General features: G+C 46.3%; 1 protein-coding gene across 1 annotated transcript; it reads left to right on the top strand.

Annotated features, from left to right (window-relative positions):
- The first annotated feature begins 9,784 nt into the window (after positions 1 to 9,784).
- On the top strand, positions 9,785 to 13,540 carry LOC136521130 (NAC domain-containing protein 43-like). Its single transcript, XM_066514834.1, has 3 exons — positions 9,785 to 10,344; positions 10,453 to 10,808; positions 12,384 to 13,540. The coding sequence occupies exons 1-3, from the start codon at positions 10,173 to 10,175 to the stop codon at positions 13,080 to 13,082; spliced, it is 1,227 nt and encodes a 408-aa protein (XP_066370931.1). The 5' UTR covers positions 9,785 to 10,172; the 3' UTR covers positions 13,083 to 13,540.
- Positions 13,541 to 13,918: the final 378 nt, after the last annotated feature.

Raw genomic sequence — 13,918 nt, 5'->3', positions numbered from 1 at the left:
TAAACTAGTGCTAAAGCCATTTGGGTGCCTAAGCACTTGTTGACTAACCGAAAAGGACCCAACAAGAGTTGGGTACCAAAGTGTGCTTAGGTTAATGATGTAGGTACTTGGTGATGAGATGAAGGCTTCGGGGTGGTTGAGCGAGCAATTTGATAATATTCACTCAATCTATCAACCATTTTTTATCATAATCTGTTATATGGTTGACCCAAAGATAATTCAATGGATATATCATATATTTCATCCACACCATTGGTAACAAGTACATAAACCTTATAGGATAGCCACCATGTTCGTTTTGTGTTCAATAGTTCACAAATAGGCATATTTATGAAATATTGAAAGTGGCTAATTGAAAAATATTTTATTTTGCCATATGATGCTTTTAATAGCTCTCTAGTAGAGCAATTCATTTGTTGAGATGTAGGTATATAATAAATAATAGAGCTAAACGAAGAATCATAAGCAGCGAATTATTTGTGTCTGTCTTGCACCTATCGGACATGTCCGATATTACTATCGGACGTGTCCGATATGGCCAGAGACAGAAAGAAAGTATTTCTATTCTACGTATTCCGGACGTGTCCGGTATACCTACCGGACATGTCCGGTATTGCAGGAACCAGAACATTAATTGGATTACAACTGGGTCTTTAATCCATATATTTTCATATATCCTCAATTTACTCAGAAGCTTGTGGTTTATCAAATCTAAGTGGATTGTGAGCATCTCTTGAACTCAAATTTAAATATGACAAATTATTTGGTTATGGTTCAAAATAAAAAATTAACTCCCAAATTCTTAATAAAATGAAGTGTTAGTTGAAAGTCATTTAAATTACTTAAATCACTTATTTAGGGGGAGCTCAGTTTCTATTTTGCACCTTGTGGACTAACAAACTTATCTAGCATTCTTTGTAGTCCTTTGGATGAAAAATTGATTTAGTATCTAGCATGATTATTTGGCAACTAAGGTCAACATAAAGACTATCATGTTATATATCTTCTTAGTGGTATTCTTGTGGGCTCAAGGCAAAGGTATGTCTTTACATACATGCATTGTAAGTGCATCTAAGGCCCTTCATATGTTAGAATGTGTATTTGTGTGACATAGAAGAGATGTTTTTCAAAATCCATAACTAGAATGTGTAGGTGGTGTGAATTTGAAAAACTATTTGAATCTTGGTCTTTGTGACCTAGCCTTGTCATGTGATAATTATAGCTCTCCTTGATTGTTTGATTGGCTAATTACACATGACATGGCTTTCTTAAGTCCACAATCTACTATGTCTCGCAATATCTCTCTCAAGTAATCAAAATCTATATATGCCAAATAATTGGAAAAGAGAAATAATACTCATGGCATTTGGATAAGAAAAGTAATTACACCTAATTTGGATCAAGGACATACATGTTTTTAGATCAAGAAATGATAGAGAAGGGGATTGGAATTAAGTGAATAAAATTTGGAAAAAGATCAGCCAGCCCGCAAATACCAGACATGTCCGATATGCCTACCGGACGTGTCCGGTATGACCGGGGCTATAAAATGGCCGGTACCCCTTCGGCCCTGATGCTCTATCTCTCTTTTCTCTCCTCCAAGCCGATGCCGCCACCTCTATTCCACCATATTGGCGATCGAGTGATTCCACCGTGAAAAGGAAGAGAGGGAGATTGGATCGGAGGAGATTTGCATTAAGATCGAAGACTCTAGGATTTCCAATCGTATCCTCATTCACTCACAAGGTACCTTAATCCCGGACCTCATCCGATTTAAGCGGTTAGGGCATGATTTTGAAATCCCTTTGGTAGAGATGCTACATTACCTGTCTAGAAGCAATGCCTAGAGTTTAGATTGGATTGGTTGAAGATTGAGCCAAGAACCCCGGCTAGGGTTGCTGTCTGCTCATAGCATACCGGACGTGTTCGGTATGGGATAGCAGAGCAGATTTTGCTCCCTTGTTTCAATTCTCTCAGTGGTTGATTCTTAGGACTAAGTCTAATTGTCTATTGTGTTTTGTGAACCTTTTGACCTACGTTGGTTAAGGTGATTACAAAGCATAGGATAATTATTCTTATTTCTATATTTCAACTAAAATAAGCTATCATTTGGGCATGTATCTAAAATTCTTTGTAAATCTTTGGATACAGGACAACAGCTATGAGTGGAAGACAGGAGCCTAGATCCAAGCATAGGCATGATCCAGCACTAGAAAACACAAGAAGGCAAGACAAGAAATGCATCCTAGATTTAGTTAGTAGGAGCAGGGCAGTAGCAGAGGACTCTCTAGGGCTACTAGGGGTGCTCCATAGTACAACCCGATATAGAAGAGTATAGAGTGGAGCCCAGTACCAGGAAGAGGAAAAGCACCGATAGAGATTCAGATGGTGGCAGCTCAGATGATGAGCAAGAGATTGAGGAGGAGCAGACAGTACCTCCAGCTCAGCACCAGCCAGGTCAGGGTTTGCACTATGGTTTACTTGAGCCACATCCACCTAGTGTACCCTCTTATGTTGCTAGAGTTGACTATCAGGGGAAAGACATGACCAGAAGGGCCAGAGATAAAAGAAGAATTGATCTAAGGGGCTTGTCAAGGATTCAGTTTGACCATCGATTTTAGACAGCCTTTCATATGGACTTCTACACCAGTGTGATCCTCACCAGGAACCCAGTGATTGCCAGGTCTTAGTGGATTGACTGGTAGTACGTCAGAGATTTGCAGAAGGCCTCCATTGATCACGCTATTGCCATTTGTGAGCATACATGGGTTTATGAGATTATGGAGTTCTAGCATGACTGGAACATAGAGGTGGTAGCTCAGTTCTACGCCACCCTGTATGTTGAGGAGGATGAGAGGAGTATGCACTAGATGCTTGAGGGCCAGTGGTACAATGTTGATTATGATGCTTTTGCAGCACTACTTGGCTTCTCAGATGATGATCTTTAGAAAGATAGGATCCACACAGAGTAGGTGTTATCTCCAGAGCAGCTTGCCTACATGTACCCACCAGGGGGTGAGAGAGGAGTAGTGGGAAAGGTTCTAGGTCTTCACCCTACTTACAGATACCTGGACAGGATGTTCAGGAAGACCATTGATTGCAAGGGTGGAGATAAGGGAAACATTGCAGATTACTCCAGGAACCTGCTCCATAGGATGACCCCTAACGCACGACCCTTCAGTGTATTTGACTTCATTTGGTGCAAGATTAGGAGTGTCAACGAGAGGCCCCTCAAGGGCTATGGTTTTGCTCCCTACATCATGCACATGATTGAGCAGGTCACAGGGCATACCTTTGAGTATGACAAGGTACATAAGGCCCTGAAGATTGTTGCAGACTTGCTTGAGGTTAGGGTACCTCCAGCAGGACCAAGAGGAGCAGCAGCACTAGAGGCAGATGCACCTGTAGGTGGTGCAGCAGCAGGACGAGCTTCCCCTCTACCACATGCTCCTTCACGTTCTTCTTCACATCACCACAGTCCTCCTTCTCCTATTCACAAGATGTTTAGTGCTATCTTTAGGATGTGCAAGAACATACGGACCTATCAGCAGAAGGAGAGGGAGGCTAGGAGGAAGGATACTCTGACTTTAAAGCAGATTGCTTCTAGACTTGAGCTTGATCCTCCTAGGTCTCCACTATCAGATGAGGTAGCTAGTAAGCTTGAGACTGAGGAGCAGCTGCAGGGCAGGTACGACATAGAGTTTGCTAAGTTCCTTCAGTGACAGCAGCAGCAGGCACCAGAGCACCCTGACACTTTACCACTATAGGCTTGGGTGCCTACTTACTCTCAGCCACGTCCCAGTGCTGTAGACAAGTATGCTTCAGACTGGTGGAGTGACCTCACGGGTAGTTTCTATGACCCGTCTGGTGCGGGTGGTTCTCGTCTAGCCGGTGCTACACACTCAGATGATGAGGATACTGGTAGAGATGAAGATGATGATGAGTGATTATAGCTTGCAGCCCCTTTGTCCTCAGTATGTCATTGTTAGACCTTTGTGGTGAAAGATGACAAAGGGGGAGAGAGACTGATTAAAGCTTCAGGATATTTGTTTCATTTGCTTATCTTTGTACCTGAAGATATGTACTGTAGGCTGTAGTTTTTGTTTTTGAGACTCATTTATGGGTTGATGTATCTTGGATTTGAGATAGATTGTATCCTATGAGAGATGAGACTCATTTATGCTTTATCTATGTATCTCTTGAGACATGATCTTTATTTATATATTAGTGGCTTGTGGACTTGAAAAAATATGTAATGAGTGCTTTGTGTGACATACATGTGTTGTATTTATTTCCATAAGGACCATGCATGCTAGAATGAAAATATTTGATGTGATGCCTTTATATTTATTCTTGTGTGATATATCTTGACATATGCATCACGATTTTACTTTGTCACACACACATGCACTCCATGGATGCAATGATTTAGGGGGAGTCTCCTATATGTTTTAGTATGTGCAATTGATATTTAAGGTCATTTCATGAATTCTAATCACAAGCACATATTAAGGGGAGCCTCTCATAAATCATCAAACCCAAAAGTTTAAATGTTTATATTCTTTTGTAAGCTTTAATTAAGTTGTCATCAATCACCAAAAAGGAGGAGATTGAAAGTGCATCTAGCCCTTTAGTGGGTTTTGGATGGTTGAATAACAACGTGATTAAAGGTCTAACCCATTTGCTAAGTGTGGACAGGTAATAGGTTATCTCACAGGTACTTAATGAAAGCCAAAATGATGCGTTGTTGTATAAAACAATCTAGTTCAAGCACAAGACAACAATGCAAATGGAATTCATGCAAAGGCTTATTTATTGTGGGATTTCCATGTTCTATGTGAAAGCAAGCTTGTAAGAATTAATTAATGAGACATGAGGGATTGCATATGGAATGGTCTCATATTTGAAGCTTGCTAAATTGAAATGAAAAAGATAAAAATACAAATGAATGGTTGATTCAACACAAGATATGACTTGATGGCTTGAGATGGTGAAGATAGCAAGGAAAGGCTTCGAGGTACTAAGCAAGGGTGAAGGGCAAGCGACGGCTTGGCGGCCGAAGAACCTAGCTAGGGTGAAGAAGGAAGTACTTGCATTTAGTTGAGGTACTAATCAAGCTACGATGGTCATATTGATGTGGAGGATCAAATCTATATTGGACAAAAGTGTTTGAAGTGACTTGATGCATTTAGAGTTATTCATATTTGATGAATAAAATCAAGTCATGTGCTCAAGATGGCTATGCTCAAGTGACAAGATCAATATCAACATGTTGGCACCCTTACTTGATGAAGATTGAAAGAGACAACATTAATTCAAAAGAGGTCAACTCAAGCAGTATAAGTTCATTTTTTCTTTAATCTTGAGTTTAATAGGTATGCCGTACTATTAAGAGGGATGCATCATATTGATAGATAATATTTCATAAGTGCTCAAGCCAACCCATGTGAGTTTTGAGTATTTGAGAGACAAAAGAGCTAACTGATTTCTTACTGGTCTGGCATTACCGGACGTGTCCGGTATTTGCCCAGCAATGGTAAAATTGTTGTTCTCAGGTCGGTTCGTCGGGAGTTTCGACCGTCAGGAGTTCCGGCAATGGTCGTGAGTTCTGACGTCTCGCGCTTTAACTAACTTGGAGAGTGCACTGTGGTGGTCATACCAGACGTGTCCGGTATTCATGGATGACCAGAGGCCAACGGCTAGTTTTCAAATAGCTTGAGAGTCGGGAGTTCCGGCGTAAGTCGGGAGTTCCAACGGTCGGAAGTTCCGGTATGAGTAAGGAGTTCCGACACCTCACATACTTTAACTCAGTTACATGGTTTTCAAATACGCTGAGGGTTGGGAGTTCCGGCATTCATCGGGAGTTCCGACGCCTCACAATATCACTGTAACTTAGTTACTGTTGGCGTAGTGTAAGTAATACCGGACGTGTTCGGTGTGGCAACGACTATAAAACGGCTAGTTTTTCTAAGAGGGTTATAAATACCCCCAAGCCTCCACCTTTGGAGCCTGCTGATTCTGCTAGTTTCTATACGTGTTTTTGAGCCTTGCCAACTCTCCCAAACCCTCTCTTAGTGAGTGTGTGATCCTAATAGCAAAATCCATTTGTGGGTTAAGGGAGAATTTGAAAAAGAGAGCAAGCCACCACTTGAGCACTTGTGCATATTGTCTATTTCATGATTCACATTTGTTACTCTTGGACTCTTCGGTCCTAGACGGTTAGGCGTCGCCGGAGAGCACCCGAGAGATTGTGGTGTGCCTTAGAAAGTTTGTAACGGTCGATTCCACCACCTTGGAATCAACTAGTGGAAGGAGGAAAAGGAGTTGGAAAAGACTCTGGCTAGAGTGACCTTCGTGGTATCCTCTAGGGCTGACCTTCGCTGGGTCACCCACAGCCCCCTCAACGGAGAGTAGGACTCGCACGAGTCCAAACTTCGGTAAAACAAATATCGTGTCTCAATTCGCATTTCATTCGATATTTGTGTTACTCTTGCTCTTGTGCAGGTTACCTATGTATATTGTCATATCTAGTAGGTACCTGCAATTTGATTTGAAGTTAGAAATTGAAAGAAGCTAGTTTAGGGCTATTCCACTGAAAACTATGTATACCAGACACGTCCGGTATAGCTACCGGACACGTTCGGTATTGATCACTGTGCTAGGCTGTTCTACTGAACACGTCCATACCGGACACGTCCGGTACACCTATCTGACACGCCCGGTATTTCCTGCCTGTGCTAAATATATTTATTCTTTGTTCTAACTTTGTATTGTAGGGTTGTAACTTCTATATATATTCTTTATACCTTGTTTACTCTGTAGCAAACTTGTGAGGGGTGGTACTACACTTAATTTGGAGTTTCCATTTTGGAAACTCTCTTTACTAATCGTTTCCGCATTTAAAGGTGTCAATTATCAGAAATGCCTATTCACCCCCCTTAGGCAGCATCGTAGGTCCTTTCAGTCATCCCATCCCTCCAAATCGAGGGGACAACCTCGTCCCTTATCCACGTCGTTGCGTGTCTGTCTCGCTCGGTCAAGCGGCCGAGGCCAAGGCAAAGGTGACGAAAATGCTAAGTAGGGTAGGTGTGGTCAGCATTGGGCGTAGTGGCGGCCGTGCCGAGCAGGGTCATTGGCAGACATGACGACTGTAGGTCATGGGACCGGATCTTATCGGGCGGACATCATGCAGACGGCGAGCTCCTGCGTGACACCGGAGTTCTTGAGGTCTCCATCCCGGAGCTTGCGGTTGAGGCGTCCTCATCCTCCTTGTCGTTGAGCTCCTGCATAGGGCGGTGGAGCGCTCCTGTGAGCTCGCACGTGGCCCGCGTGGGGGTGAGGCGGCGATGCCACCTGGGCCATGGAAGGAATTTTTTTGTATATAAAAGAGAAATAGTGTTGTCTAGAGATTAATACATGGGTCTCATTAATTACAAACAGTGCACAACGATGTCGAATACGCCATCCATCCCATTCCCCTTTATCCCTCCTATCAAACAGAAAACTGTGACCACTCCATCCTCTTAACAAATATAGAAGAGAAAGCGTTCCATCCCTAAAAACTAGGTTCGGTCCATCCCATCCCATCACGTCTCCGAATCAAACACACGCTAAACCTATTTAGCATGCTTTCCCATGCCTTTTCCAATTTATTTTCTTAGAAAGTTTTTTTTTGAAGTCAAAGCTGTCAATTATAATATACTAATGAGTTGATGATTTGGAATCTTCCCAATCTCAAGAATAACTTAGTGTCCTCAAGCAATGTTGCAAGCTACGGTGCTAGACCCTATGGCTATGAGTGCTCAACCCTATGGCGCATGAGAGACAACAATTCAAATACTATCAGTAGGATATAACAACAAGCCACTAGCTTTATTTATAATATAATTTCAGTGAAATACAAGCAAGTGTCCATTTTCAATAATAGAAAAAATGAGTACTACTACTATCATACATCGTGATGTTTAATAAATCTGTGACACACAAGAAACCAACGATGCATGTATAACATTGGACAACGACACGGTCTCCAAAGCATAACTTTGACTACTTATTTTTATAAATATATTTATCAAAAAGTGATACATGTAATTTTTTGTGAAAGTATTTTTCAAGACAAATCTATACATATGGTTTTCACATTTTCAAACTCAACAACTTAAAAGTTATTCATGATTTATATATTCTCGATGTTTGACCCAAGCCTTATCTAAAACGACTTCATTTTTTAGTATGGAGGGAGTATCTAATAAGCATAAATGCACGTACGGCAACCAGACCAATTTGTCAAAAGAATTGCTGCAGCCACCTGTTTATTTATATATGGACTATTGGTGTTAGCTTGGAGATATATAATACTAGGTCAGGTATGCATGGAAGCATGGCAACGATGCGGATTGAATCCATATAGTAATTAATTAGGCTCCGTTCGTTTCTTCCAGAACGGGCCGTTCCGTGCCTGGAACGGTTCCGACGCTATACAAATTTTCGAAGAAACCGTTCGGCTGGGAATGATTCCCCAATAACCACCCAGCCGAACGAGACCTTAAGCAGCTAGGATTCTTACCTTCCTGGCTAAAAAAAAGTCTAAATGAACCAGTGTTTCCCCAATTATCAAGTAGTTGGATCTTTCCCATTTTCCATAAAGCAATAAAGGTAAGCACAACAACTTGCAAACAATAAAAACCGTGCATCACGAAATGTCACTGCAACAAAGATCAAATGTCCCTATGTTTTTTTAGTCACAATTAATTGGCGGATCTATTAACTAGACAATAATTGGAAGTTAAAAGTCAGCACCTGTTGTTCTCACGTGTGATGACTAATCTGGGGGCGATTACGGTCAAGGATACTTTATTTCTTTTATTGATTGATCGATGGAGTCCCCGCCGGCCCATCGATTTCGTTGCGCTCTTTTGCACATACATCATGGAAAAAAGAGAGATGGGGGAGACAAATTTGCACAAAAAGATTTAAGTGATGAACACTACAACTGAACTAACCGCGGCAATAAAAAACATGCATATGCGCGTGAGAGAAATACGTTTTTATCGTTTTCCTGAACAATAAGTCAAAAAACTATTGTTGGCTACTAGTTCGTACCAGTACTATATATCTTTTTGTCCATCAAAGTGCAATGCAACCAAAACCAGTACTATATAATATATAATAAACCCTTTTCTTATAATCTTTTTGTCCATCAAAGTACAATAAGTCAAAAAACTCTCTCTCCAGCAGCAACAAGCAGAAGCAGCTAGCTGCAAGTGCAACCGAAGCTGGTTTTAATATTCATTCACACTACACTCTCTTGTTTCTTGCTTTGCTACTTAATTATGTTACAAAATCATCAACCGTAGCCTTGAAAGTTGAAAGTTTTTTTTTTGAAAGACCTTGAAAGTTGAAAGTTGAAACAGCCGGAACTACAGGTAGGCCAGCTGGAAGAAAGAGGTAGCACAGCATATCCCTTTCCGTTGCTGTTGCCAATGCCACCAATGGTATGTATGTTGTTACTGCAGCAGCAGCAGCAGTGGTGGTGGTGGTTGCCGTTGCCGCGGTGGTTTTGTTGTGCGCCTGACATGGGCAGATTTCACCCCGGCCCGGCCGGGGGCGTCAGGAGTGCTTTTCCCAGAGATTTTTAGGTCGTGCGTCACGACTGCCGATGGCGGCCGCTCGCCTTTCGCCGCTCCTCTTCCGCGCTCGCTGCCGGGCGGCCGGGCCTCCCTCTCCCTCTCCCTCTCCCTCTCCCTCTCCCTCTCCCTCTCTCTCTCTCTCTCTCTCTCTTCCATGGCTGGCCGGCCGGGGTCCCACAGCTTTGGCTGCTCTCTCTCTCATGGTTGGTGGCACTTCCCTAGCCTCGCGAAACTAATCCCACTAGACGGTGTCAGCGGGAGCTATATATAACCACCTCCATTGTAGCTTGTTTCCTTGTACCCGGCTTTCCCCCGTCACCGGCTTCCGGCTCCGGCTCCGGCTCACATCACCGATCTTTCATTCCCTTTGCCTACTACTGCTAGCTCCTCTCCTCCTTTTTCCATCGACCCCTTCGATCTGTATATCAAAGAATGGCGGTAGTCGACGTCTGAATCGTACTCTGATACTACATACAGCAGAGAGCAGACAGACCCTAGCTTCTTCTTCTTCCTTTGCCTAGCTGCTTGGCCGATCGATCGATCATGAGCATCTCGGTGAACGGGCAGTCGGTGGTACCGCCGGGGTTCCGGTTCCACCCGACGGAGGAGGAGCTGCTGACCTACTACCTGAAGAAGAAGGTGGCGTCGGAGCGCATCGACCTGGACGTCATCCGCGACGTCGACCTCAACAAGCTCGAGCCATGGGACATCCAAGGTGCGTGCGTGCGTGTCTCATTGCATGCGCAATGCATAGGCTTGCAGCTGGTCGCCGCCTGCTGTCTGTCTGTGCTGACGATGGACATCTCTCCGATTCTGTGTGCAGAGAAGTGCCGCATCGGTTCTGGCCCCCAGAACGACTGGTACTTCTTCAGCCACAAGGACAAGAAGTACCCGACGGGGACGCGCACGAACCGCGCCACCGCCGCGGGGTTCTGGAAGGCCACCGGCCGCGACAAGGCCATCTACGCCTCGGGCGCCCGCCGCATCGGCATGCGCAAGACGCTCGTCTTCTACAAGGGCCGCGCACCGCACGGGCAGAAGTCCGACTGGATCATGCACGAGTACCGCCTCGAGGCGGCGCTCGACGCCGCCGCCGGTAGTGCCGCGCACCACCCCGCCGCCGGTGCCGCCGCCGATCACCCCTACTACACCTCGTCGCCGCCTGCTCTTCCTACCGCAGTACGTACCACTCTCTTTGTACTACTACTATCTAGCAGGTATCTAGTCCCTGTACGAGTGTACGTACGTACGTACGAGCTTGCATGCAACTGTTCATGTGACCACGATGACGGCGACGGCCACGACGACGAAGAAGAAGCAGGTTCTCGATCGTACGCGTAGTAGCTAGTAGTAGTAGCTAGAGAGAAAGAGAAAGAGAAAGAGAAAGAGAAAGACGACGACTAGTGTGTGTGTGTGTACGCGCGTGACTGCTGTAGCTGAGGTCGCGATCCATGGCGCTGCCAAGCTCATTGGTTGGTTGTTGGAAATGGGGCAGCCATGTCCCGCCCCCGCGAGTGGGAGTGTTGCTTTCACTCTCGCTGTCGTCGTCGTCACCACAGGTCCACAGCATAGGAAAGGGGACGGACGGACGAGGATAGGTTGGGTAGGTTCGTGCTGCTGCAGTGTACGTTTCAAGGAACGACCAGCCATTAGCTTAGGTAGCCCGGCCGGCCGGCCCGCTGCAGCTTGGCCTGGCCTCGGGGTGGTTGGGTTGGGCGCGGCTGTGGCCTGGCCACGCACACACAACCCGATCCCCGCGCCACCAGCAAGATCAGACGACGACGACACGCCTGCCCCATGTATGCACGCACGCGGCCGGCGAGCCAACCACACGCGGCCGTACCGTACCTGTACCACCACCGCACGCCGACCGCCGGCCCCGGCCGGGACAGCATCAGGAGTGCAGGACACATAAGACGTACAGAAACACGGATTGCTGCTGTACCACCTGCCCCTGCTGACCTGCCTGCTCTGCATGCTACCTACGGCGACTGCTGTGCTGCTCCAGTGCTCTATCTCTAACGAACGGCCACGGCCAAACAAGATAGAGATAGAGATATGCGTGGACAACGGGCATACGACCGACAAGTGTCTGTACTCTATATGTTCTGTGTACCCAGTGTCTTTTCTTTCCCGGAGGTCAACCCTGACGAGGACCGATCGAGGAGAGGGCAGGCAGGCAGCTTTTGAGCTGGCTCGATATCTCGCATGTGGTTCTAGCTAGGCTATTATCTGCTTATTTAGGTAGTGTGGTAGTGGTACCACCGGGATTATATTGGAGCAGCATGCAGCTAGCTAGCTAACTCCTTTTGCAGAAATGGACCATCCAGCTTTGGATGCTTCAGAATTCCAACCTTTGAACCCTATAAGGAAAACAAATTTACCATGCAGCATCATGAAGATATATTTGTCAGTAATAATCTAGACAGATAACTAATTGCATGCATGCTGAGAATTAATACTTCACTGTATATGTTACTATGTTAGGTGCCCGTTTTTTTTTTTTTTTTTGCCGATGTTCAGACTATAGTAATTTTGTTATTGTTTAACTATAGAAGAAATTGTGAATTGGCGTCTCATGATTTTGTTCTACGATTGTACTAGTTGGTTGTTTAAGATCTTGGCCTGAAAGTTCAGCCACCAGGAAGGCTCGAATATAGCAACTTCCTTCATAATTGTAGTAGTGACTTTATATGTCTTGCTTTCTTCTTCATAGTATGTTTGCTGATCGATTGGTGAACTTGGTGCATGCAGATCCGTGGCGCAGCGGCAGAGCAAGCGGCGCAGGAGCAGGAAGGGTGGGTGATCTGCAGGGTGTTCAAGAAGAAGAACCTCGTGCACCACGGCCAGAGCAGCGGCGCCGGCGTGACGACAGCAGCAGGAAACCACGCGGCGTCCAAGATGGCCGCCGCGGCGGCGCCCATGGACAGCAGCCCAAGCCACTGCTCGTCGGTGACCGTCAGCGACTACTCCAACAAGCAGCAGGCGCAGGCGATGCTGCAGCACTCGGCCAGCGACGACGCGCTCGACCACATCCTGCAGTACATGGGCGGCGGCGGCAAGCAGCCGGACACCAAGCCGGCGCTGCTGGACCACCACCACCACGTTGCTGCAGCTACTACCACGACCGCCGCTTGTCCTGCCGGCGTCGGCGGCCTCTACGGGAAGTTAATGAAGCTCCCGCCCCTCGAGCACGCCGGCGCCGGCGGGCTGCTGTCGAGCCCACCGGGGGCGTGCGAGTACGGCGCCGCTGACGCATCAGAGATCGCCGACTGGGACGTGCTGGACCGGCTCGCCGCGTACGAGCTCAACGGCCTCTCCGACGCGTCCAAGAACATGTCCGCCTTCTTCGACGTCGAGCATGCTAGCGCCGCCGCCGTCGACGGCGACCTGTGGAGCCTGGCGAGGTCGGTGTCGGCGTTGCACGCGGACTTGACGATGAACAACGTCTAGTCGATCTAGTTGCCGACCAACAGCTAGCCCCGACATCCATGGTCTATGCATGCATGCCGCACCACTAACTACTCGACCAGCAACATGCTTGCATGTGTATGCTTGCGTGCGTGCCCTAGCTAGCTAGTGCGTCGTGCTCCCGTAATGCATGGCCGCCGTACGTACGTATTGCACGCTCGCACGCACACGTGTACGTACACACGTACGTACGTGCGTGAATAAACCCTAGGGAGACATATATACATCCATGGCCAGACAGATAGGAGCTGTTGCTGATGTATGTCGGTCCAAACTCCAAACTGAGCTGAGCTTGAGGCTTGAGCTCGCTCGAGGTGTGCAGTGCAGTGTGGTCCATCTGTATGTAAGCACAAAGAAAACGGAGGGAAAAAGGACATTGCAAATTAAAGGACAGCGTGGTAGTTAGCTAGTAGAGAACATATATATACATTATTGTCCATGCATCTACCATTTGTAACTAAGCTATCACTACCGGATACAGGAGATTTGCCTAGTGCCAGGGGCACTCGGCGAAGTCCCCAAAACACTTTTTGCCGAGTGTTACACTTGGCAAACTTGTTTACGGCAAACGCTAGTTTGCCGAGTGTTTTATGTCGGGCACTCGGTAAAGAAGTTGCCGAGTGCAAAAAAAAAAAAAACATTCGGCAAACTTTTTTCCAAAAAAAAATAAAAAAAAGGCACGCCGACACCACTGTCGAACTACCACCACCGCCACCACCATCCACGCCGCCGCCACCACGCCGGGGAAGAAGGGAGGGCCCCACCATGCCGCACCCCCGCCGCGCGGGATCCCCGCCGCCACGCTGCCGGGGAAGGAG

Source organism: Miscanthus floridulus, chromosome 18 (assembly GCF_019320115.1).
Source record: "Miscanthus floridulus cultivar M001 chromosome 18, ASM1932011v1, whole genome shotgun sequence".
Classification (NCBI taxonomy): domain Eukaryota; kingdom Viridiplantae; phylum Streptophyta; class Magnoliopsida; order Poales; family Poaceae; genus Miscanthus; species Miscanthus floridulus.
Note: the sequence above shows the minus strand (reverse complement) of the source record. Positions and strands in the feature narration are given on the sequence as shown.